The 26,518-nt window shown below is 41.8% G+C and overlaps 1 protein-coding gene across 1 annotated transcript in view; it reads left to right on the top strand.

The window, feature by feature from the left end:
• Window positions 1-26,518, top strand: part of CCDC54 (coiled-coil domain containing 54) — a 53,240-nt gene that overhangs the window by 25,195 nt on the left and 1,527 nt on the right. Inside the window, 2 exon segments of the mRNA XM_004286900.2 lie at window positions 13,865-14,036; window positions 14,820-15,099. Of these exon segments, the coding sequence (XP_004286948.2) occupies window positions 13,865-14,036; window positions 14,820-15,099 (452 nt within the window).

Raw genomic sequence — 26,518 nt, 5'->3', positions numbered from 1 at the left:
AACATTGTAAGTTGGGGACCGTCTGTACCATGTCAAAAGTTATGGGTAAAAGATGGCATAGGGCCAGGACTTCCCCAGTGGTCCAGTGGTTAAGACTCTGCCTTCCAATTCAGGGGTCGTGGGTTCGATTCCTGGTCACAGAACTAAGGTCCCACATGCTGCAGGGTGCAGCCAAAAATTAAAAGAAAAAGGTGGCACAGAGTAGTGTTAAGACTTGGATAAGAGTGACCTTTAGGCTTAAATCCCAGTGCAACTAGTTACTAGCCATTTAACTTTGGCTAAATTTCTTAACTTCCCTAGGCTTCCGCTTCCTCAGCAAAATAATGTTAGTACTTGCCTCATAAGATTGCTATGAGGTTTACAGATATAACAAGTTCCTAAATCACAGTAAAGATCCAGGAGGTTTATCAAGTTATTTCTTCCTAGCTATGTTTTTCTTGTCCAGGAAGAATAACAGTGTTGTGAGGAACAGTCCTCCAGCCGAGCTCCAAAATAGACCTCATGGCTTATGAGGGAAGATGAAAAAACTTAAGTGGTGCTCAATCCATGCTTTGTCTAAGTTGGGTAAAGCCTAAATAGCCAACAGAAGTAATGAGAAACAAATGGGATGTTTAAGAATCTTTGTTACAATCATCTGTGATATTTTTCTAACACAATTGGGGAATTGTCTTAAAATACGTAATTCTAAACCTGACAGTATTAAACTTGAAAGAATTATTGGTACTGTTGAAGGAAATAAATAATGAATTTTAAATAGAAAAAAGAGAAAAATGGCTATTTATATATGCAATTAATTGCTTGGGAGTTGGAAAACAGAAGCAACTCTAAAAGTAGGCTCCAAGAAATTTATACTGAAATAGTTAATATCTAAAGTAACAGAAGCTTTAAGAAAGTATGCCTATAAGAAAATATACAAAGCAGCAATTCAGCTATCTAGCCAGCTAACATATCTTGTCATACTTAAAAGAACCAGTTACCTCTTAATTCACAATCATATTTGGAAGTTATTTATTTTTAATGTTGGATATATTTTTGAAACATTTCAATGTAATGTTTAATAATCATTTATTGAGCATATAACTATTAGGAAGTACTGTGCTGGCTCAGCAAGTGATACAAAAAAGTGTAGGATATGGTTTTTGCCCTGAAGTAAAATCATACATTACAATCTGACTTTAATTTATTGTAGAAATTTGACTGATCATACTGCTATACAAGACATAGCATATAACAAGAGTGTAAAAATTGAGAAAAAAGAGATATCTGAAAACATCAAGGAAAAAAAGACTTATACTACATTGCTATTCAAAAGTTCAAAGAGCTTTCTGTGGTTTTTTTTAATCTACGCTAGCAAGATAGATTACTTGTATTTATTTCTGCCCACTACATGCAACACACACTGTGAAAATTCTTTAAATATCTTATTTAATGTTCACAATAACCCTACAAGGTAGGCATTCTTTTCATTCCATTTTCTAGATAGGCACTGGAGATTAACTTGAGGTTAATCTAGCCAGCTAGCAAGTAGCAGAGCTAGGTCTTAAGCTTAGGCAGTCTAACCAGGAAAACGCACTTCACCACTGCTATACTGCTTCATAAGTATCCAAGCAAACTGCTAGTTCGGTACAGATGGGATGCCCCTCTCAGATACCCAGTTCCAGGGGAGCCAAACTCACTGTCAGGTTCTTCTCTGTATTCTTACTTCATTCTCTTCTGCTGCAACATGAGCCCACTACGTTTATTTAAAAGTTGGCTCAACATTATGCTGAGTGAAATAAGTCAGACAGAAGAAGACAAATACCATGTGATCTTACTTACATATGGAATCTAAAAACACCAACCACACAGAAATAGAGAGTAGAATGGTAGTTGCCAAGGGCAGAAAAGTGGGGAAAACGGGGAGATGCTGGACAATGGGTACAAACTTTCAGTTTTAAGATAAGTAAGTTTCAGGGATCTAAGGCACTGCATGGTGACCACAGTTAACAACACTGGATCGTATACCTGAAAGTTGACACGAGAGTACAGCTTTAATGCTCTCACCACAACTACAGCAGTAACAACAAAATGGAAATTAAGTGAGGTGAAGGATGTTTTAATTAACCTTATTATGATAAATATTTCACAATATATGTGTATCAAATCACATTTTACACCTTAAACTTACACAGTGTTATATGTCAATTATATCTCAATAAGATTGGAAAAAAATTAAAATAAATAAAAATTTTTAATTGCCTCAAAAACTTCAAGGCTCCTTTATTTCAAGAACTGATTTATCTTAGCATCTTCACCTGCCTTAGCACACAATTCTAACCTGCAATACATTTTAATTCAGTTCTAACAACATGCTAAGCACTGGAAATACACCAGTGAATTGGTGAAGTATCTATAACCATCATTATTACCATGGTGAACTTATTTAAGACATCAAAAAGATACATGTTGAACTCTAACTATGTACATGGCATTGATTTAAAGTCTGTGACGCATTCAAGAATTTTAGGACATAATCTCTGTTCTCAACAGGTTTATAGTTCAGCCGCAGCGAGAAACAAACACACAAAAAAGTAAATAATTCAAGAATTATATTGCTACACAAGAGAATTAAAAAAACTTATCACAGAGTGTTATATAATGACTAGTTTGTTAGGATATTATGGAGTAAAAATTTTTTTTGAAGATTCTAGATTACATATATTCAAGCAGCTTTCTTTAATGCTTAATTTCTTTTAGTCTTTGTTATGGCAATGGTCATTGTGAATTCTCAAGAGTTTCATACTTTGCAACATTTTCAAAACTTGTTTGGAAAAAGAAAACTTGTTTCATGACATTTTATTGCTCTGTGTAAAAAAATAACCAAAACCAAACTGTCTTCTGTGGAAAAGCTTTGAAAAAACTAGTTGGGCGAGTGTCATTAAATATATACCATGCATCTGCAACCCCTCTGTGCCAAAGTCATGAACCACGTTGCTCGCGGCTGCCTTTCCCAGGAGTTGGGACATGATCTCACAGTTCTCAACAAAGTACTCCTGCTACTCACTCCCAGTTGAGTGATTAAGTATATGTGATGAAACAGTTTTGCCATTCCTACAATTAGTTATATGAGTTGAAGGAGGAAGAGACCACAGTGATCTGGAATAAACCAGCTTCAAGGAAGAGATAAATATCAAAAATATTTCAATATTGAAAATACTGATATTGAAATTGAGCTTTGAAAATGAATGAGAACTTCCTTCATTAATTCTAAATCTTTATTTTTTTTTAATCCAGATGAAATTATTTGCTTATTCAGTCTTTCCTTAGGCATTCTGGAGAAAGGAGGGTTAAGGACCAAAAATGGAAATAGACACACTGCCAACTATAATTAGGCTGAAAAGAGTTACTAAATATAGTCATTCATATATCAAAGAGCTCATGAGAACTACTGAATAAGCATGACTGGTATGACCTGACTTTCTTTAAGCAAGTCTCCCCAGCATTTGGGTACTAGCAGGATAATAGTAATGATCACATCTCAGATTTCTGTCTCTTATTCTCACCTGCAGAGGCAACAGAAATCAGTCTCATGAAAGTCAGCCCTTGTAACCCTGCCCAACTATCTCTAAAGGTCCTGAAAGAGTATCTCCACAATTTTCACAGTCTTATTGTTTTCAGGCTGTGGCCTGACTCACTACAGGCAAACACTGAGAGAGGAAGTCAGTGAGAGAGCTGATATTCATGTCGATAATGCTGCTTCTCAGTGCTCCTCTAACTGCAAACCCTCCAGGTGCCTACATGGCATGGCCTCCCCTATAATTCTCTTTGAGCTGAAGTTGCTTTTGTTGCAAGAAGTAGGAAGAATGTCCTTCTCCCTACTATGTGCCAACACATCACTTTAGAACCAGGCAGAGTTGTCTCTACTTTGTGCCCCTTATCTTCCAGAGTCACTTATGAAAATACTCCCTTAAGCTTCTGCTTGGAGTACCTTTTTGGAGACAATTCCCCTTGGGTCTCTCACATTTCTGCACATCTTGTGAGCAGAGACAGTGGCTGCCTTTGTTCTGGATTAGCTTTTTAAGGATGTTTGCATAGCCAAAAGCTGTGGAAGATACAGTGTCTGCCTCTGGAGCAAAGGGCAAATTTGTTTACTGTCCTCTGGGGCAAAGGCAAAAATCAGGCAGGTTCTGTGCAATTATAACAGACTCAGATTCCCTAGGCTTGAGGTCTCCCTCTGTAACACATCCCACTGCATGCACAGACATCATTTAGCCCTCTTTGCATCACCCTGTGGAAACATGCAACCATGATATCTACTGTGCCACGAGTAATAATGTCCTCTGTCTCTAACCAAGGAGTCTCATGTCTTCTGTCAGTGTCCATGACACTGTGCCAGGCTAAGTTGTTCGTTTGCAAGTAGGGTAAAATCTCAGACCCTACATAGTTGTAGACACAACTCTCACTACAGGATTCAGACATGAGTCCTTGGATCAGAACTGCTACCTAAGACAGACACTGTGCTATCCTGGGCAGTTCTCAGATTTCCCCATCAAGAAAGATCTTATATTTTACCTGCAAGGAGGGCAGCTTGCTGAGTCTCCAGCTGTAGCATGTTCAGAATCCACCTCAGCTTTCAAGCAGAGACTGTGCTCTATTTGGGCAGCCCTAACCAGGACATTCTGCTCAGTAGAGGACACAATCTAATAGATAATCTTTGCTCCAGAGCTCCCTGGTGGGTTGGCCAAGACTTTGTCAGATCTGAAGGCTTTCCCTGCTCAATACAATTCTTCTTACTTTTATCTTTCATGGATGCTTCTCCAATAAACTGTACTTCCAACTCCTTCTCAGTGCTGCTTCCTAGAGAACCCAACTGATACACCTGTGTCCAGTTGCAGACACCAAAACAGAACTTTCTTCTTCCTCTGAGAGCACCCATACGAATCGATTCATATATGTCAACATCTCATATGCAGGCTCAGGTTCACTCAACATGCCCGGACATGTTAAATCCCAGCTTAGGTTCAAGTTGGAACTTTCACTGAATGAAAAATGCTCAATATAGCTCTGTGTATTTAAAATGATCATGTTAGGATATATTAGTTTCATGAAATTTGGATTTATGCTTAAGGATTAATATGTGTAATGCATTTATATAAGACTAGAAAGCTAGTCTTAAATTTTGGTATTGATTTATAGTAAATTAATATTTACTGTATTTCAATAAAACTAGGATGTCATTAACTGCAAGTATTATTAAGAAAAGAAAAGCATCACCAATTAATCTATGATACAATGCTAAGATGCCATCTATTGTAAGATGAATTCCAATTTCAGTGATATTAAAATATGAGGCAAAAAATTTGCATCTTTGATCCAATAAAATGCAGTTTAAATGACCTTGGAATTTTCCTGGTCTTAGAATACTTTTATGTTTCTAATACCTGAAGCAGACATTAATAAAAGAAGAGTCTTCAACTCTTAAATTTTTTGCATGACATGTGACTATTCTCAATTAAATAGGTAAATATTTAAGTTGTTAATAACCAACTATTAGATAATAATCAAGTGATTTTTTAAAAAGTTTCAACCTTAATAAGCATATAAAAGCGGGTTTACATTATGAACATGGTATATAATAGAGTATTTAACATTTAATACAACAGGGAGTATTTTTTTTAATTCAGAAATCTGAAAGTTAATTAAATCCCCCTTCTGACACATAAGGTATACTTTTTCTAATATTGAAATTGGAATGGAATTAAGATATCATTGAGTCTAGGGGGCTTCCCTGGTGGCACAGTGGTGAAGAATCCACCTGCCAATGCAGGGGACAGGGGTTCGAGCCCTGGTCCCGGAAGATCCCACATGCCACGGAGCGACTAAGCCCGTTTGCCACAACTACTGAGTCTGAGCTCTAGAGCCCTCGAGCCACAACTACCAAAGCCCGCACACCTAGAGCCCGTGCTCCGCAACAAGAGAAGCCACCACGACGAAAAGCTTGCGCATGGCAACGGAAGAGTAGCCCCGCTCGTGGCAACTAGAGAAAGCCTGCACACAGCAACGAAGACCCAACACAGACAAAAATAAAATAAAAATAAATAAAAAATAAATAAGTTTATTATATTAAAAAAAAGATATCATTGAGTTTAGTCCCTTCAGTTAAGCCCAGGGGCTCTCTTACAGATGGTTAACGACAGAGCAAAACCAGAGCCTTCTGCCCAGGGCTCCCTCCATCACCTCACCAAGCCAAACCCCAGACTGTCATACTTGTGTTGGACAAGCCTTCCTAAGGCCACAGAGAGAGAGAGAAAATTTTCTTTTTTTTTAGAATCGTCCTCCTTTTGCACAGAGAAGAGAGGTCTCTTAACCAATGTAAAAGCAAACAAATCCAGTAGGCCCAGATCTTTAAAAATGAGAAAGAATTCCTTCTCCTTTTTTCTTTTTCTTCTTAAACCATGACCCTTGTAGGAGATTACTGGGATCTACCAGTTCTGGGAGGGAGACAGGCCTGTGAGAGATGGTAAATTTGTGGATTGACTTTATGTGGTAGCCTTCCCTCTTCTTCAGCACATTCCCGGGAAGAACCAACTTGACAGAGCCATTGTGAAGCAGGAAGGATGATAAAGAGTCAGGGAACCAACTCCAACTCCCACCTTCTACCCCCAAAGCCTACGGTTCATGAGCACTTACAAACAGAAATTCTGGTTGCTCCACAGGAATATCAAAAAACTAAACAAGTTTGGTGAAACTTGTTTTATATTCCAGACAGATAGGAAAGAAAATTTTGAGGTTGTCTTGAAACATTGCTACCTCTCATTTTATGCCTCAAACTCAGTTTAGACTAGTCTGGCAACATGAGCCAAGCCAACCTCCAGCCTTCCCACCCTGTTCCCCCTGCCCTGGGGTCAGTCTGGATGCCACCAAGAGACCTACTTGGCAGCAGACTTCTGGATTTCTCTCTTTCTTAAGGCAATATGAACAATTTTTAAAGGAAAGTCCATTGATTAGAAACATCGAGAACTAGATTTTACAGGATCAAAATGGCATTGGTTGAATTAAAAATAAAAAGATACATTTAGGGAATAGACAGAAGGGAAAAATATGAGGTCGCCAGTAACAGACTGATTTCTCATTCCCTCTTTTTAAATGGTTCTATCTTGGACAGCAAAATGGTGGGTCATTGAGTTCACTGATTCATAAAGAACAGTTTTTTATGACACAGCACCTACCACATCATAAGTGTTTATTAAATATTTATCGAATGCCTATGATGGACCAGGTACTGCCTATGATGGGCCAGGTTTCTCATATACATTTTTTTCATTTAATTTAATCCTCTCTACAATTTTGTGAATTACTATTATTCCTATATCACAGATAAGGAAACAGGGGCAGAGAAAATTTTAAGAAACAGATTGAAGTACCTATACCTGGTAATTTCAGGTTACTACTCACAATGCTCTCTTAAAAAATCAGGTCAGTATGGTTTTTCTCATATTTGTGGTAGCAAGAAAAAACAGAGGTTCAGTCATATCTAAATTATAAACCTTGCACCTAAAATCAGAATTTCAAATTCACCAAATACAGTCCACTTTCAACAGGTTTTACTCTGAGCTTCTCCAAAACAAGCGGCTGAGTAATGTCATCCAAATCTCTAATGACTAAAAATGAGCCTATTTTGTTGGGTGTATGAGAAGGTGAGCAAATTATGCTGTTTTTCCTCTCCCAGTTTCTATAGCTGAAATAGGCAGAAGAGTACAGCTATTCAGAGACAAAAAAAATCACCCTTATGATGGATGTGGCATGGACGTATGGCGACCATAGTCTTCCTAATACTCAACCTCAGAATTGGACTGTCTCTCAGAGCTGGGCAGGGAGAGGGGAGGGGAGCAGAGTCAGCCCCTGTCCAGCTGGTGACATGGAGGGCAGAATGAAGAGTTCTCAGCTGGCAAGCAAATCCCAAGACAAAGGAAAGGAGGAAAGAGATGAGGTATGCATTCCCAGCTCCTTATCCCAAACTCAGCATTAAGCAAAGGCAATCCTCCTCTGAGGAGGTGGAGGCAGGGCAGGAGCAACATTCTGATTCTTGTCCCTCTTTGTGGAACCACGAAGTCTGAGAAAGGAGGTATCACCATCACCACACTCACATGTTCGGGCATGCACGCATGTGCACATACACGTGCGCACGCACACACACACACAGAGATACATGCCATGTGGCTGGACTGTGATACACTCCACTCTCTTCATTATGGACATGTTGGACCTCAAGCACTTCAGTTCATGATCATTTTCTTCATAACAGTCAGGAAGGAAGAAGAAGTGAAAAGACATAGTGCTGTTGCGGGTAAAGTCAAGGATTTAAAACAGGGAAATTTCACTGGCACTTGTGTTGCATGTTTAAGACAGACTAATGTGAAATAAAATTCATAGTTCATGGCAAGACAAGAAAAATTTAAACATAACAAACTTCTTCTTCCCTTTGGCCTCCTCTCTTCCTCCTACTGTGCATTGTGTACCTGCATTCTGCATCAACCGAACCTCCGCCATGGGCAGAAATGCCTGCCAAACCATAAGGAGCGACATTCTCCAAGCATCAACAAGACAACTCCTTAAAAGATAACATCCCTTCCTGATCTGGTAAGGGGCCACAATGACGCTTAGATCTGGATTGTGTAAACTGTCAATGTCATTTATTGTACAGCCCTCTGTCTCAAAAAACTTACATAAATCTGCCTTGACTTCTAATGGACGGAACAGTTCTGGGAGCATTCTGAGATGCTGTTTCCAGGTTATAGTCCTCAATTTGACTCAAAGAACGTTTTCCATTTCTTTCTTAGATACACTGATTAATTTTTTCGACATTAATATATGTATAGATATGGAAATTATACAGAAAGGAAAACAAAAATGCCCACTGGTGACTCAGGATTCAATTAAATAATAGCTAGTGCTTAATTTACATTTTGGAATAAAGGAAAGCCACAAACGGACTCACCGCCATGCCGCGATGACTCAGCAGGTAGAGAGCCCACATGAGTAGAGGTGGGAAGAGGAGGCCAGAAAAGGTGTGCGGTTGTGAATGAAGCAGGTTCTGTGTTTGATGATAACACCTCCTTTTAAAACGGTACTGAAAGAAGAGGGAAAGTCAAAATGAAAAACGACTCAGTTGTCCCACAAAGCCTTTCCTTCTTTCCTCCTCACTCTGGGAAATTAGGTGCAGTGCTCAGGTGAAAACTGTACACTGGAGGAGCCACGATAAACACAGAAGCTCCTCCACTGCTATGCGGGATTTAGGTCTAGGAGTTAGTTTTCAGATTTGGAATCACCACTACAAGTTCTAGTCCTAAGGACTATCAGAATTTATTTATCATAAAATACTGGATACGTCACATGTGCTGATTCTTGGTTCCTTAGCAATAAAATTAAGACATTTAATTTTGCAGCTTTGACCTCCCAAGAACTGTTATAAAACACTTCCATACTTCCAACTCATCACCAGAGATATCTAGACCAGCCACCAACATTTATCTCAGTCACTTTGTATCACAGGCACAGGCAGAACTTTCCCAGGGAATAAAAATAGAATCTGGGTAATAAACTCTAACCATTCTTTTTCCTTTGTGCTTAGTCTAGTTTCACCTGTTCATAGGGTGCCACATTCAGAGGCCTTGCACCCAGCACTTCAGACCAGAATTCCTAGCGCGAAATGGCTGCACCCAACACTCCAGCTTAGTGGGCCATGTGCAGAGATGCTGCATGCACCCAGCGCTGCTATGTGGAGAGCAGGGAGCGGCACAGCTGCAACTGACCTGCAAGAACTCCACCTCCCCTCCCCACTGACAAGAATCCTATAAAGCAGCCCCACCTACGGCCTTTCAGGGAAAGGGTAGGCTCCAGAACATAAGCTCACACCTCTCCATCTTTTGTGTGTGTGTGTGTGGTACGCGGGCCTCGCACTGTTGTGGCCTCTCCCGTTGTGGACTACAGGCTCCGGACGCGCAGGCTCAGCGGCCATGGCTCACGGGCCCAGCCACTCCGCGGCATGTGGGATCTTCCCGGACCGGGGCACGAACCCGTGTCCCCTGCATCGGCAGGCAGACTCTCAACCACTGCGCCACCAGGGAAGCCCCTCCATCTTTTTATCAAAGAATAAAGCTTTCCTTTGCTTCTGAACCAAAGTCGGTCTTGTTCTATTGGCTCAAATGACACTGGGCAGGAGGACCTTTGTTGGCACCCAACTCGAAAGGGTGGTAACAAAATTTTGTCTGCCACAAAGAGACAGACGGTGGCCTTTTTGCTTGTACCTATTCACTAGGCTCTGGGCTCATCCTGGCTTCAGTGGGAGGACAGCGGGGGCTTTGGGAGTTTTGTGTGAGAATGATTGACTCTGATTTTTGAGTAACTCTGACAGGGCAGAAAGGCAGCAGCCTTCAGCCAAATTCAGAGCAACTCTGCCCAGCAACCCAATACCCAGGTATGGTGTCCACATAGCCTGTCCCCCAGAGATATCTGGACTGTGCCCCCTTGAGTGAATCATACTGTGGCACTGTTGGGGATCAAAGACTGAAACTCACTGTCCATTGCCTCTGGATGGCCTTCCTGCGGTACCGGAACAGTGGGGACCTGTGGACAAGAGGGAGGGATGGCAGACTTGCCCTCTGGCTCACCAGTAGTGCTATCCTCTTGACCCCTCTACAAGGCAGTAGTAGCAGCTGCACCAGGGCTTTATGCTCTCCTCGCCAACCTCCAGGGGTCAACAGTAGCATTCTTGATAGTCACTTTAGGTTTGGTAAAAGAAAGTGGCCAGCCCCAAGGGCCTATAGGCAAGATTGGGTAAAGGGCCAGGTAATAAGGACTACATGACAAAACGGAAGAAGGACACTTGACCCAAGTTCAGGGGAAAGCACCAGGGATGCCTGAGTGTGAAAGGGTCCAAAGGTAGGTATGCAGCTGGTTGACCTCTTCCAGTCAGCTCTAGCTTCTCTGAAGTGCAGGGGAGCTCTGTGAGCTGCTCACAAGACCAGGAACCCCATTATCAGGAAGCCCTGTGAGCTGCTGGCAAGTACAGGAAACACCCACTGCCAGACCTCTCCTCCCCCACTGCTTGTGAGATGAACCTTGGGTGATTCTTTATCAACTGAGGTTCCACAGGCTCTCCTCCCCAGCAATCTGGGGAGTATCCCATGGAAATCCCTCATGTTTTAACTCTCACCTGGCGAGAAGTTTGAAAACTCCTCCTCTTCGGCCGAAAGGAGGAAAGAGAAGACCCCCTCCTCAGACAGCTGTGCCACTCCCTAATGGACCAAGCTGGTCAGGAACTAATGTGGCTAAGTTGCTCCGGCCCAGAGGCAGTCCCATCTAACCTGCCGTGGGATATTCCGACTGAGGAGGGACTCACTATCCCAAGCACAGGCCCTTACAAGTTCAAGGGAGACCCCCAGTTACAGCAGAGTCCATGCTATTTGGATGCCTCCTATTTTGGTCTTTTATGAAATCCATTAACATTTTGGTGCTGGTTCCAAATTTCCTGAACCAAAAATCTTATTAGGGTCAAATCTTGTGGCATTTGCATGCCAACAAATCACTCCAACCACCCTCTTCGGTAGTTGGACAGCCTGGCCCCAATCTGGCTGAGAGATGGGGGAAGTTGGCCCATTGATGGGTCTCTAAATTACAACACCATTTTAAAATTGGACCTGCTATGCCAGAGACAAAATAAATTGGATAAAATTCCCTATGTCCAGTTTTTTTATAGCTTTCTATCAGAACAAAGGCCTTCAAAAGGGATGTGGCTCGGGCTTCCCTGGTGGCGCAGTGGTTGAGAGTCCGCCTGCCGATGCAGGGGACACGGGTTCGTGCCCGGGTCTGGGAAGATCCCACATGCTGCGGAGCGGCTGGGCCCGTGAGCCATGGCCGCTGAGCCTGCGCGTCCAGAGCCTGTGCTCCGCAATGGGAGAGGCCACCGCAGTGAGAGGCCCGCCTACCGCAAAAAAAAAAAAAAAAAAAAAAGGGATGTAGCTCTCCTCCACTGAGATAATATACCCTGATTTGGGCCACAGGCCCGAAGAGCCGTCTACACTAAGCAGGACTAATTACAGCCACAGTCCAACAGCCCATCAGGGAAAGTACTCCCTTTGAGGCAGGAGAAGGAGAAGGAGTGTTCAGCCAGGTATACAACAATTTACCACTTCTGACCTGTATAACTGGAAGAATCATAGTAAGGGGTTGAGGGAAGATCCAGAGGAGTTCCTGAATCTGATTAGGAGAATCTTTCAGACCCATGAACCTACCTGGGCTAACGCCCAGGGCCTCCTCAATGTACTCCTAACAGGGGAAGAAAAGACCAGACAAAGAGAACAGACACAATGCAGGTCATGCTATTTTCAGACCAGGGAAAGTGATCCCAGATACCAAACCCAAGTGGGACCACCCAGACAATGGAGAAGGAGGTGAAGACAGAGGCTGACCCATTATAAAAATAAAATCCTAAAGGGAATCCAGGCAGCAGGAAAGAAACCTGTCAGTTGGAATAAGATAAAGGAAATCAATCAGGAGCCAATGGAAGACCCTCCAGGATTCCTAGAGCACCTCAGGGAATGCCTCTAAATCTACTACCACAGCTCCTGAGTCACTGGAAGGGAATGCAATCCTGAGGTTACATCTCATTTGCCAAAGTGCCCCCGACATTAGGTGTAAACTTCAGAAACTGGAAATAGAACCAGATACACCCCTACCTCTCGCCTGGTCAAGGTTGCCTACTGGGTGTTTAATAACCAAGATACAGAGGAGGAAAAGTCAGAGGATAAATAAGCCCAGAGGCAAGCCCACCTACTGGCTGTTGCCCTCCAGTGTCAACCAGTCAGCATGGGACTCTGAATTAACCACTCTAATAATGAGTGAGCCCCAGCCCCCTCAGGAAGGCTGAGGAAGCCAAGGAAAGTGGGACCCAATCATTGCACCATATGTAAACCAGAGGGACGCTGAAAAGGAAAATGCCCTCGCCGCCCCCAAAGGGGGATGGAAATGGAAGATCCTGGCCATTACCCTCAAAGGCAGATGATCCAAATAAATGAAGAATGATGGGGCCACGGGGTTCTAAGCTGGCGCTTCAAATGACCCCCAAGAGCCCCGGCTGACATTGGACATGGGGGAAAGCCTGTCGAATTCTCAGTTGACACCAGTGCCACTTATTTGATTCTGAACACCAGATCCAGGCAAACTCTGTCACAAGGGTTGTAAAATTATGGGGGTATCAGGGAAGGTTCAAGAACAGGCATTCACAGAGCCATTAGAATGCAAGTTGGATGAACATACTTTTACCTATTCCTTCCTGTATGTTCCCGAATGCCCTACACCCCTGCGAGGAAGAGATATCTTACATAAATTGGGGGTGACCTAATGGGAGACAAACTGGAGACTGGCATCCCCTTAGACAAGGGCACAAGATGATAATGTTAATGGCTGAGGACAAACCTCCAGGGACAGAGCAAGTCCACCTCCTGGGAGTAAATCCTGAAGTCTGGGCCCAGGTATGGGTGGGAATAGCTGCAGGAGCCAGTCCCATGGTAGTACAAATACGGACCAATAGAAAATAGTGTCGTCTCTATCAGGAGGCCTTATTGGGCATTGCCCCCGTTATACAGGGCCTAATCGACCCAGGCCTTATTAGACCATGCCAATAAGCCTGTAATACCCCTTTCTCCCTGTAAAGAAACCCAGTGGGGAATGCCGGATGGTACAGGACCTCAGGGCAGTCAGTGAAGCCACCTGGGATATACAACTAGTCGTCCCTAATCTTACACTCTGCTGGCTACTCTACTATTCACTAGGACCTGGTATTCTGTATTAGATTTAAAACATGTTTTCTCCTGTATTCCATTAGCCCCAGAGTCACAAGAAATGTTTGCTTTTGAGTGGCAGGACCCAAACACACAACGAAAACAATACTGCTGGACAGGCCTGCCCCAAGTGCTCAAAAATTTCGCCGTCCTCTCCGGGGAAAATTTAGCTAAAGACCTAAAAGATCTACACCTGGAGAAGGAAACCCTCCTCCAGTATGTAGATGCCATTCATCTTTCTCTGACCTGAAGCTTTCTCTTCTGAAAAACAACGGAAGTGTGACCAGGGATATATTTGAGCCACGGCAGTGAGCCTCAAAATCAGGGTACACTTTTGCCTACAGGCGAAAGACGTAGACACTTGCATTTTTTTTTTTTTTTTCGTTTGCTGTACGCGGGCCTCTCACTGTTGTGGCCTCTCCCGTTGCTGAGCACAGGCTCCGGACGCGCAGGCTCAGCGGCCATGGCTCACGGGCCCAGCTGCTCCGCGGCACGTGGGATCTTCCCGGACCGGGGCACGAACCCACGTCCCCTGCATCGGCAGGCAGACTCTCAACCACTGCGCCACCAGGGAAGCCCGACACTTGCATTTTTATGACAAATTTGATATATGACCATTATTCTCTTGCTAATATTTGGGCCATGTACCTTAAATTGTCTGCTGTCCTTTGTCTCCAAAAGGTTAGACAAATGGTGGTGCTCGGGGATATGAACAGTTGGGCTAAAGCCTGGAGACAGCCAAACATATCTAAAGGCAGCTGGGAGAAAGAAGTTCTATTCCTCTACCCAGGGTTATGATGACCGACACCCAAAATCAGATGGACCTTCACCCCTCAGCTCTCCTCAAGAATAAGGAGCAGGACAAAAGACGGAGGAGAGATTTGTCACCAGCAAAGCTCATTAACAATTCCTGGGGAATAAAAATACAATCTGGGTAGTAAAACAAAGTCTAACCTTTTTGTTTTCCTTTGTGCTTTGTCTAGTTTCACTTGCTCATAGGGTGCTGCACGCAGAGGCCCTGCACCCAGAGTTTCCGGATCAAAGTTCCTCAGGCAAAAATGGCTGCGCCAGACGCCTCAGCTCAGCGGACCGTGTGCAGAAGCGCTGCACAGGACACTGCGATTCAAGATGGCGGCGGTGGGCCGTGCGCAGAGACACTGCGCGGGCCCTGCGTGAGATCTGCAGCGGGAGCGTCACAGCCCGAGAGAGAATTCGGTTTCCTCCCCCGCTCCCGCTGACAAGATCCCTAGAAAGCAGCCCCGCCCCCGGCCTGTCTGTGGTTGGGGGCAGAGGGGGCGTGTACTCTAGAGCACTAGCTCACATTTCCCCATTCTTTTTTTTTTTTTTTTTTTTTTCCCGGTACGCGGGCCTCTCATCGTTGTGGCCTCTCCCGTTGCGGAGCAGCACAGGCTCCGGACGCGCGGGCCCAGCCGCTCCGCGGCATGTGGGATCTTCTCGGACTGGGGAATGAACCCGTGTCCCCTGCATCGGCAGGTGGACTCTCAACCACTGCGCCACCAGGGAAGCCCTCCATTCTTTGGTGAAAGAATAAAGCTTTCTTTTGCTTCTTTTGCTTTTGAACCAAACTTGGTCTCATTCTATTGGTGCAAATGATAGCTGGCAGGAGGATCCTTTTTCGGTGCTGTCTCAGGAGGGTCGGTTACAGAACTCCACCCCTGAGTTAATGCCATTTCTCTTGACTCACGCTCTTCAGTAGAAGTGAGTCACAAAGCACTATGTAAATATTTATTGAAAGCCTAGGGGCATATAGGAGGCACCATGCTAGGCATAGTGAAGAACAAACCAGACAGAGACCCTGATTTCATGGTTCATACAACCTGGAAGACCCTTCTAACTTTCATCTACCCAGATCTCGCTCATTCTTAAAGGTTCATCCTGAAACCTCCCATGTCACTGCATTCCACTGGCCTCTCCCTCCTTTGATCCCTAATAATTAATGACCTTCACTGTCAGCACTTCACATAGTCAGTCTAAGGTCTGGAACCAAACTACCTCGAAGCTCCCAGACCCCTTAGAAGCAAAACACCCACAAACAGGTATTGGAGCCAGAATAATCCTTCTCTTACAGTCAGGAATTTTAACTTGAGGTACTATTTATGGTACTATTTATGTCCATAAATGCCTGAGGGGGCAGGGGAGAGGACAGAGGTCTGTGAATCACCTAAAATTATATGCAAAATTGTATGTATATGCTGTTTCCTAAGGAAGCATGCAAAGCTTTCATAGGATTATTAAAGGAATACAAAAAAAAGTTAAGATCTTTTGTTTTACTAGGTTTTAAGCAGTTATGTCACTTTCTCAATCATAACAGTGAGCCTGGGCATCCATTTGATTCCAGCTCTACTTTCTAACAACAAAGAATGTGATTTCCAGAAACATCTCTTTTCTTTTGAAGTGCCATTGAAAAATTTAAATGTGAAGCCCAGTGGAGGTTATGATAAAGATTTTTTACCTATTCTAATATGTAAATTGCCCAGGAGCTTCAACCAGCTTGCTATCATTTTATACTACATCATGGAGGAGAAACTTGGGGACATAAATAGAATGAATGGTAATTAATTCTTACAAGTTACAGTGAGAATCATAGCCATTAGTGCCAAAGACTGAAGCTGAAAATTATTGAAATATGTGTCTAATAGAACTGCTTTATCACTCTCAGCTTCTGTCATTTGATACTTACATTACATTCAGACCACCAGAAAGAGACCTCAAATTTCCTGAAAGAAATGGCCCAGAAAAACAAATTTTCAATCTTATAGTTAAGCATTCCTATATACCTTTTATACTCTAGTTGGCTTTTGTCATACAGAAGCAGTTGCAGCAGCAATACACATTTCTTGGTGGGGAGGGGTGGCAGGTGGAGGGAACCTTCAATAAATATTTAAAACAATGACTAAATACTTTTTCCATTAGATCATAGTTGTCAAAGCCTAGGTAAAGAAGGAGGAGAAAACACCTTCAGTTCTATGATTGCCTTCCAGCATTTTCCATTTTGTGTGTAATCAGAGTGTGTAAGGAGAAATAATACGTTTGGAAAGTTAAATAAGATCTTTGTAATCCAAACCCATACAGGAGGAAGAAGGAAGGTAGCTTTAAACAGAGAGAGGAGATGATTCTAAAAATCAAACTCCTGAAGGAAAAACACTGCAGAAATAGTGCGTAATAATAATAGTTACAGTTCTTAAATAAGAGATATTATATAAAGTTAAAAATTAGATGTAATAAAATTTTTCATGTTAACCCTTATGACACTCCTTTAGTAACAGCACGTGGCATTATGCTGTTCTTATTGTTTCATTCTTATGAAACAGAATAGGAAGTAATAGGTCCAAGATAGGCAGAGAACAGACTAATAACAGAAGGAAAACTAAAGCCAAGAGATAAATACACATTTACTTCACAGAGACATTGTCGCAAATTCCCTCAGAAACATAAAATGCCATAAAAACAGATGTCTTTCAAGGTGAGTACCATGAAGGAAAGCCAGTGCAATCTTTCACATTATAATCTTTAAAACTTTAAAGAAGATACCTCCTTGGATATTGTAATCCAAAGTACTATAAAGCATCATTACAAGTGAAAAGCCAAACACTAGAACAGAAGTTTTCTTAAATAAGGCTCTACTAATATATTAACAGACCCAAATAAGACAAGACTACAAACTGTACAGTATTCATAATTAGAAGTGAGAAAATTAACATTCTCCAGTTTTTACACTTTATGATTTCTGTATTTGTTTACACTTTAAATCCCTGTTTCCTATGTGATCACTATGTATTCCATACCTTTTAATTTTCGGGGTTCCCTAAATGAAGTACAAAGCAATTCAGGAACAAGACAGAAAGTTAACACTGGGCAGCACTCATCATATAATGATTTTCAAAAAGTTCTGCTAAATGATATAAATTCAGTAAAACAGAGGTGCTTAAAAACTAACTCACTGGATTTATTCACTGGTTCCATTAAAGGAAGGTGAATGGTTAAGCAAAAACACTTCTCTTTCGCTTTCTCTTCCTTTTTCAAGCCATTTATTTTAATGGCTACATCAATTGTGCACATCAGGGCTTATAAAGCACTGTAAAAAGAGTGTCAATCATCAGCTAAAGGGAGCAGAAGTTTAAAGGTAATATCTGAGCAGGGAAACCAAGAGGTGAACTTAAGAATTACAGAAACCGAGCAACCTAATATGATACATTACCAGGGAGAGCCAAGCATAACAGAAAGAACTGGAGGAAGATGACGGGGTGGAGACATTACATAAAATACTAATGTGTCCCCAGGGTTCTGGAACTAAATGGTGAAGAGTACGTCTAGATAAGCTGGAGAGAGTTCATTGTAAATCTGGAGTTCAGAATATAAGATGACATGAGTAAAGAGATAAGTGCCTGTGTACCCAAGTTCATGACAAATGCATTCGCAGGCATTTCCACAGAGACCTGGAGAATATGCTGATTACCTGCAGTTCCCTGGAGGCCTAAAAAACTTCATATGTTGCAGAGAGGCAGTATGCTGGGTACCTTAGTCACCGGTAGGATCAGTGCCATTAACACCACTGCTGTTACCATCATTTACCAGGCTCTCTCTTATCCACCCCTTAGCTGTTTCCAGGTTCATAATTACCTCCATCTGCCTGATCTCAGTTTACCTCTCATGCTACTTAACTGTTTCAGGTCTTCAGGGAAGAAATTATTAAATCCCTATCCCAAAATGCTAAATGATCCCTCAGGAACTAAAAAAAGTTATCATAGATTACCTTTATGAAGCAAGCAATATGTTCCCTAGCCACCCATAGAAATAGGCGCAGGAGGGACCCATTGGATACCTTGACAATCATTCACAAGTGCATGAATGCATGCATTCATTCATTCATTGAATAAAGATATACTGAGCACCAACTATATGTTAGGCTTTGTGACACTGGAGACACAGAGCTGAAAAGCAAGTCTCTCCCCTCAAGGAGCTCCCAATCTAGAGAGGACATAGGCACACCAACAAAAATGATACACTATGCTGAGTGCTACTGGGTAGGGACACAGAACAGGTCAGTAGCACTGGTAAGATCACAGGGAGAATCAGAACAGGACAGGACAAGGAAAGTATTATCAGGATGTCTCCTAAAAGATGGGTAGAAGTTTGACTGCAGAATAAATATATGGAGGGTCCCGTGAGCCACAACTACTGAAGCCCAAGCACCTAGAGCCCGTGCTCTGCAACAAGAGAAGCCACCGCAATGAGAAGCCTGCACACCACAACGAAGACTAGCCCCCGCTCGCCGCAACTAGAGAAAGCCGCACAGCAACGATGACCCAATGCAGCCAAAAGTAAATTAATTAATTAAAAAAAAAGGGGGGGGGCTTCCCTGGTGGCGCAGTGGTTAAGAGTCCGCCTGCCAATGCATGGGACACGGGTTTGAGCCCTGGTCCGGGAAGATACCACATGCCACAGAGCAACTAAGCCCATGTGCCACAACTACTGAGCCCGCGTGCCATAACTACTGAAGCCCGCACGCCTAGAGGCTGTGCTCCGCAACAAGATAAGCCACCACAATGAGAAGCCCACGCACCACAACAAAGAGTAGCCCCTGCTCGCCGCAACTAGAGAAAGCCGTGCAGCAACGAAGACCCAATGCAGCCAAAATTAAATAAATAAAACATTATATATATAAATATATATATATATATATGGAGGGCATTCCAGAAACAGACCACACAATTTTAGTTACAGTGAGACGTTAAATTATCATTACCAGTTATCAAAATTATCATTCCATCATTTCCTTAGAGGTGTTCATCATATTCTCTTTTGTTGTTGTTATTCATTTTTCTGTGAGTTTTTATTTTTTTTTAACATCTTTATTGGAGTATGATTGCTTTACAATGGTGTGTTAGTTTCTGCTTTATAACAAAGTGAATCAGCTATACATATACATATATCCCCATATCTCCTCCCTCTTGGGTCTCCCTCCCACCCTCCCTATCCCACCCCTCTAGGTGGTCACAAAGCACCGAGCTGATCTCCCTGTGCTATGCACCTGCTTCTCACTAGCTATCTATTTTACATTTGGTAGTATATATAAGTCCATGCCACTCTCTCACTTCCTCCCAGCTTACCCTTCCCCTCCCCGTGTCCTCAAGTCCATTCTCTACATCTGCATCTTTATTCCTGTCCTGTCCCTAGGTTCTTCAGAGCCATTTTATTTTTTTTTAGATTCCATATATATGTGTTAGCATACGGTATTTGTTTTTCTCTTTCTGACTTACTTCACTCTGTATGACAGACTCTAGGTCCAACCACCTCACTACAAATAACTCAATTTCATTTCTTTTTATGGCTGAGTAATATTCCATTGTATATATGTGCCACATCTTCTTTATCCATTCATCTGTCTATGGACATTTAGGTTGCTTTCATGTCCTGGCTATTGTAAATAGAGCTACAGTGAACATTGTGGTACACGACTCTTTTTGAACTCTTTTTGAATTATGGTTTTCTCAGGGTATATGCCCGTAGTGGGATTGTTGGGTCGTATGGTAGTTCTAATTTTAGTTTTTTGAGGAACCTCCATACTGTTTTCCATAGTGGCTGTATCAATTTACATTCCCACCAATAGTGCAAGAGGGTTCCCTTTTCTCCACCTTATTCAGCATTTATTGTTTATAGATTTTTTTGATGATGGCCATCCTGACTGGTGTGAGGTGATACCTCATTGTAGTTTTGATTTGCATTTCTCTAATGACATCATATTCTTTTGGCATTGGTTTCATATGACTTTTTAAACATAAATTTATTTATTTATTTATTTTTGGCTGCGTTGGGTCTTCATCGCTGTGCGCGGACTTTCTCTAGGTGCAGTGAGCATGGGTTACTCTTCATTGTGGTGCATGGGCTTCTCATTGCAGTGGCTTCTCTTGTTGCAGACCACAGGCTCTAGGAGTGAGGGCTTCAGTAGTTGTGGCACACCAGCTCATTAGTTGTGGCTTGCGGGCTCTAGAGCGCAGGCTCAGTAGTTGTGGCACATGGGCTTAGTTGCTCCGCGGCATGTGGGATCTTCCTGGACCAGGGCTCAAACCCATGTCCCCTGCATTGGCAGGCAGATTCTTAACCACTGTGCCACCAGGGAAGTCCTCATTTGATTTTAAAGTGTTATCATAAACATTTATTGACACCACAGAATGGAAGTGGCCCCGTCACCTCATGTGTTACTCTAACCAGTTTGCTTTATCAATGTCACTCAGTTTTACCCTTCATGAAGCTGACAGTGTTGCATCACTGCGTCAGGCTCTGCCTATCTCATAAACACCATACCTTTGCTTTCTGCTCCATCCCTGTCGTGATCTAGCACAACAGCTCTGATTTCACTCTCATTCTCTTCTACTCCTCATGGCTAGAAAGAAAGAAAGGAAGAAGAAAACAGCTTTGTTACTTTGTGTAACATTGGGTTAGAGCTCTCTCATTAATACATTCTTATCCCCATGGGTCAGACACCCTGGTCAAATCAGAAAGACCTTCATGATTCCTGTTTTCTCAGTCTTTTATCTCACTCTGCATGTAACAAGTGATATTCAGGTGGGGGGGGCCCAAGTTCTGGTAAACCTGGTCATCAAATTTTGTGGGGGAAGAAAAAGACTTGCAATAATTTTTCATGGTCACAAGCCCTAAGGGTACACGAGTAATAGTAGATGACTGTAGGTGTAACATAAAGGGTACAAATAATGCCCAAATGCTAGCAGGATAACTATAATTCTACCCCATTCTCTCCCAACTTGAAAAAGCATATTAAAAAAGATGTAGGGCTTCCCTGGTGGCGCAGTGGTTGAGAGTCCGCCTGCCGATGCAGGGGACGCGGGTTCGTGCCCTGGTCCAGGAAGATCCCACATGCCGCGGAGTGGCTGGGCCCGTGAGCCATGTTCGCTGAGCCTGCGAGTCCGGAGCCTGTGCTCTGCAACGGGAGAGGCCACAGCAGTGAGAGGCCCGCGTACCGCAAAAAAAAAAAAAAAAATGTAAATTGGGGTGATTTTATATAGATAATCAAGACTCTACCAGAGAGACTTCCCTGGTGGCACAGTGGTTAAAGTCTGCCTATCAATGCAGAGGACACGGGTTTGAGCCCTGGTCTGGGAAGATAGCACATGCTACGGAGCAACTAAGCCCATGTGTCACAACTACTGAGCCTGCACTCTAGAACCCACGAGCCACAACTACTGAGCCCATGTGCCGTAACTACTGAAGCCAGTGTGCCTAGAGCCCGTGCTCCACAACAAGAGAAGCCACCACAATGAGAAGCTCACGCACTGCAACAAAGAGTAGCGTCCTCTCGCCGCAACTAGAGAAAGCCTGCACACAGCAACGAAGACCCAACGCAGCCAAAATTTAATTAATTAATTTAATTTAATAAAGACTCTACCATAGGGCCTTCCCTCGTGGTCCAGTGGTAAAGAATCCACCTTCCAATGCAGGGGATGTGGATTCGATCCCTGGTCAGGGAACTAAGATCCCACATGTCACGGGGCAACTAAGCTCGTGCATCACAACTACTGAGCTCACGTGCCTCAACTAGAGAGCCTGCGTGCCACAACTAGAGAAGAGAAAACTCGCATGCCACAACTAGAGAGAAGCCTGCACATCACAACAAAAGATCCCACATGCCTCAACTAAGATCCCGCGTGCTGCGACTAAGACCCGATGCAGCCAAATAAATAAATAATAAATCTTAAAAAAAAGACTCTACCGTAATTAATTTATAGTTAACTTACTCAAACACGAGCATTTTAAACATTAATAAGATTATCTATTATTAGAGCCATCTCTCCATTGGTTATTACATGCCAGGCTGTCTGACACCATAGTTGTTTTTGCTAGCTATATTAGCTGTACTAGGAGACAGAATGCCAGTTTGTTTGGCCTTGTTTGCTGCATTCTGGTGTCCTAATCCAAATGCTTTACCTGCATTTGTAGATTTTGAACAGTGAGCAGCATATGCTTTATGTCTTGGTCATATGATGGTACAGTGGCCTCTTTATTGAAGGAGAGGAATAAAAGGCAGACTGAGAGACGGGGAGAGCAGAGCTAAAGTTTAAAACTCTTCACCATTTCCTCTTTCATTTGAAAGGAGAGTAAGAAGAAGATGGTCAGAGAGGAGCAGGAAAAGAGTTTACAAAGATTGAGCACTGTTAATCCTCAAAACTACTCTATGGAATAGGTATTGTCATTATCCCATTTTACAGTCTTGTGAGAAGTTAGTAACTTGACTAAGAGCACAGAGTTAATAAATGGGAAGGCCTTGAACTCTAAGTTTTCAGGCTCCAAATACCATGCCTTTAAAAGCCTGCCTCCTGAAGGACATTTTTCCTTGGTAAGAGTCAGTAACTAGGCTCCAGTCTGCCATGTTATTTTACTCCTAAATGGCTCCACATCTCTGGCAGGAACATGAAGAGAGGGGGGTCAGCTCATTTCCCGTTATTCATTCACATGTTGACTACTCTCACGACTTGACCCTGATCAACAGGCTTGTATTCTCCCACTACAGCTTTTCACTGCCCAACAAGCCCCAAATAGGCTGTGGCTCCTTTTGTTAACATAAATAGGTAAGTAATTAGAAACCAGACAGGTTTATGTTTGCATCAAATCTACTAGATTAATTTTTGTTTTATAAAAATAATCAGTATCCATAAATATTTTTAGTTGAAAATTTTTAAGTCTTTTTTTAATTACAGTTGTTATACTTTTACTACAATAAGGCAAGAATAGCCTCTAAATGTTCATGTTTACTTATTCGAATTAGAGATAGTTTAACTTCTAAAGTCTTTACAAAGTTCTGCTTCAAATAGCTTTGATAAATAAGCAAAAAATTAGTTTTTTCATATTTCTAAAAATTTAATCAAAATAAGTTTTTTTTAATAAATATATAGTGTATTTTTTCTAAAAAGTGAAATGTCTATCTTTCTCTTGAGTTGACAAATATATATTTTTATCGTATTTGTTTGTGTGGCAGTAGGAGGAAAAACACACGGACCCTTGAGCTAGAATGTAAGGATTTGAAATTTGACTCTGCCCGTTTTTTAGCAGAAAGGAAAATTATTTGACTTCTATGAATTACAGTTAAATAAGCTAATATTTAGAACAATGTCTGGTACGCAGCCAATAAGACTTAGCTGTTAGTAACCCGAAGGGAGTATTTGCTACAAGCAATCCCTCTAATTTAACTGGGAATTCCTGTAAAGCAAGAATACCTAATCTACAAATTGCCTCCAAATGTAATGAAATTTTAATACTAATTTAACAATTAATGAAGATGATATAACTGTACACTTTGGAGATATTTAATTAAACATTTATTGTTTCAATCTTGCAGATTTTAGTATTCTGAGCCCAATTTTTTTTTTTCCCTTTCTGGCTCTAAAATATTTATTTTTATTGGTTCCTTGAAATTTCATAGGTCCTAAGCACCGTGTCTGTAGTGCTTGATGGATAAAATGGCCTTGGCCAAGGTAAACGGGACAGCTTTGAACACTACCTTTTCTGGCTCCAAATATCTTTCTGTGATAGGAACTTTTTTTCTCAGCAAGAGTTTGGAAAGGTTTCTAGAAGTTTTGGAAAAGTTACTAAAGAACGATTCAAAGATAGGACAGTAAAGCAAAATCCCAGATATCACTGATGACCCAAAATTCTTAAATTACTTTTGCCTAAATTCAGAGTTTATACCAAAACCTAGGCTGAAGCTGGCCCTGCATTTAAGCATAAATATGAGAAAGAGTGATTTAGAAGAGGGTTGGAACTGGCACTGATCCAAGAAGGAATATCTTCTTTAATAAAGTGGGACTATACCTTGACAGACATGGTTATCATGTCATTTTAATTTTCCAAATTGCCTTGCAAAAGCAAGGGTGGGTAAAACTGATACCTTAGCACAAGCCAAGGCAATGGCACTAAGCTACCAATAGTGATTGTATTCTTCACCTCCACTCAGAGAGAGAGAGAAAAAAAAAAAAAGAAAAAGCCAGTTTAGCTCTAGAATGTCCTTGATGAAGCAGTAAAAATTTTACATTTTATTAAATCTCAACCTTCAGTATGTCTTTTTAATATTAAATGTGATGTAATGAGAAGTACACATGAAGCACTTCTGCTGCTTACAGAAATATAATGGTTGTCTCCAGGAAAAGTATTTATTTGAGTTACAAACTGAAGTAGCTGCTTTTTTCATGGGACATCATTTTGAAAGAAAAACTGGCGGTAAACTATGGTATTCATATTTGGGTATTTGACAAGCATTTTTGCAAAAAAAAAAAAAAAGGATATAGAGAGCCTGTCACTTCAAAAGAAACAACTAACACGCTTAATAAATTTCAAGCTTTTCAAGCTAAAATTAGAATTTCAGAAAATTTTATCTGCCACCATGAGCTTGGCTTCTTGCCAATACTCAAAGACTTTTCTGGTGAGACTGGTGGTGATATTACTGAATGTGATATTTTGATATTATATAATAAAATGAGTTACCATTTGAAAGATCTGCATAATTCAGTGAATCATTATTTTCCAAATGACCAATGCATGATATTACACATCTATTAAAAATGGAAGATAGATCAATGAATTTTAGTGTAACAGTATTATTCTGTTGTAAGATTACACATTACACTTGCCTTCTAATCAATTATCATTTGTCAAATTTTGGTGGAGTAGCAAAGAATAAAGACCTCAATGATCTGAAAAGGCCATTAAAATACCCTCTCCATTTATATATCTCTGTGAGGCCATAATATCTTCATATACTTCAACCAAAACAACATATCACAACAGATATAATGCAGAAGCAGATATGAGAATAGAGGTGTCTTCTATTAATCCAGGTATTCAAGGTATTTAAAATATTTGCAAATATGTAAACAATGCCACCCTTTTCACTATTTTTTTCTTTTGGAAGATATAATTAGTTTTTCATAAAAATATGTCATTTATGTTAACATGTTATGGGTTTATTTTTTAAATAAATTAATATCTTAAGATTTTCTTAGTTTTAATCTCTAGTATGGAATATTGATTGGTATAACTCACATAAACAACAGTTCTGCAGTGTTCAATTTTTACGAGTGAAAAAGAGTCCTGGACCAAAAATTTTGAGAATTACTGCCCTAAGGTTAAATATATTCTAAGCCAGCAGCCATTGTGGCATCAGCATCAGGTCAGCCTATGAGGGATTACATGCAATTGCCCATTATTTCACAGAGCTCTCCAGTTGGACCGCCCTGTAAGAAGCTAATCATCGAAGGGTGCCTACTATTGTCCTTGATGTTCTCCATAGGGCATTCTAGGATGCCACCGAAAAAATAGTAAGAGAAAGACCGTTTCATTCTGACATTGTTTCTTTCTTTAATTTTGGTCAGGTTTCCCAACACCTTGTCTCTTGTTTCATTATGAAAGATGTACAAACTTCACACCAAAAGGGTAAATGCTGGGGCTTCCCTGGTGGCGCAGTGGTTGAGAGTCCACCTGCCGATGCAGGGGACACGGGTTCGTGCCCTGGTCTGGGAAGATTCCACATGCCATGGAGCGGCTGGGCCCGTGAGCCATGGCCACTGAGCCTGGGCATCCGTAGCCTGTGCTCCGCAATGGGAGAGGCCACGACAGTGGGAGGCCCGTGTACCGAACAAACAAACAAACAAACAAAAAAGGGTAAATGC

Source organism: Orcinus orca, chromosome 5 (assembly GCF_937001465.1).
Source record: "Orcinus orca chromosome 5, mOrcOrc1.1, whole genome shotgun sequence".
In the NCBI taxonomy this organism is placed as follows: Eukaryota; Metazoa; Chordata; class Mammalia; order Artiodactyla; family Delphinidae; genus Orcinus; species Orcinus orca.
The sequence above is the reverse complement of the archived record's forward strand: the minus strand, read 5'-3'. Positions and strand labels throughout refer to the sequence as shown.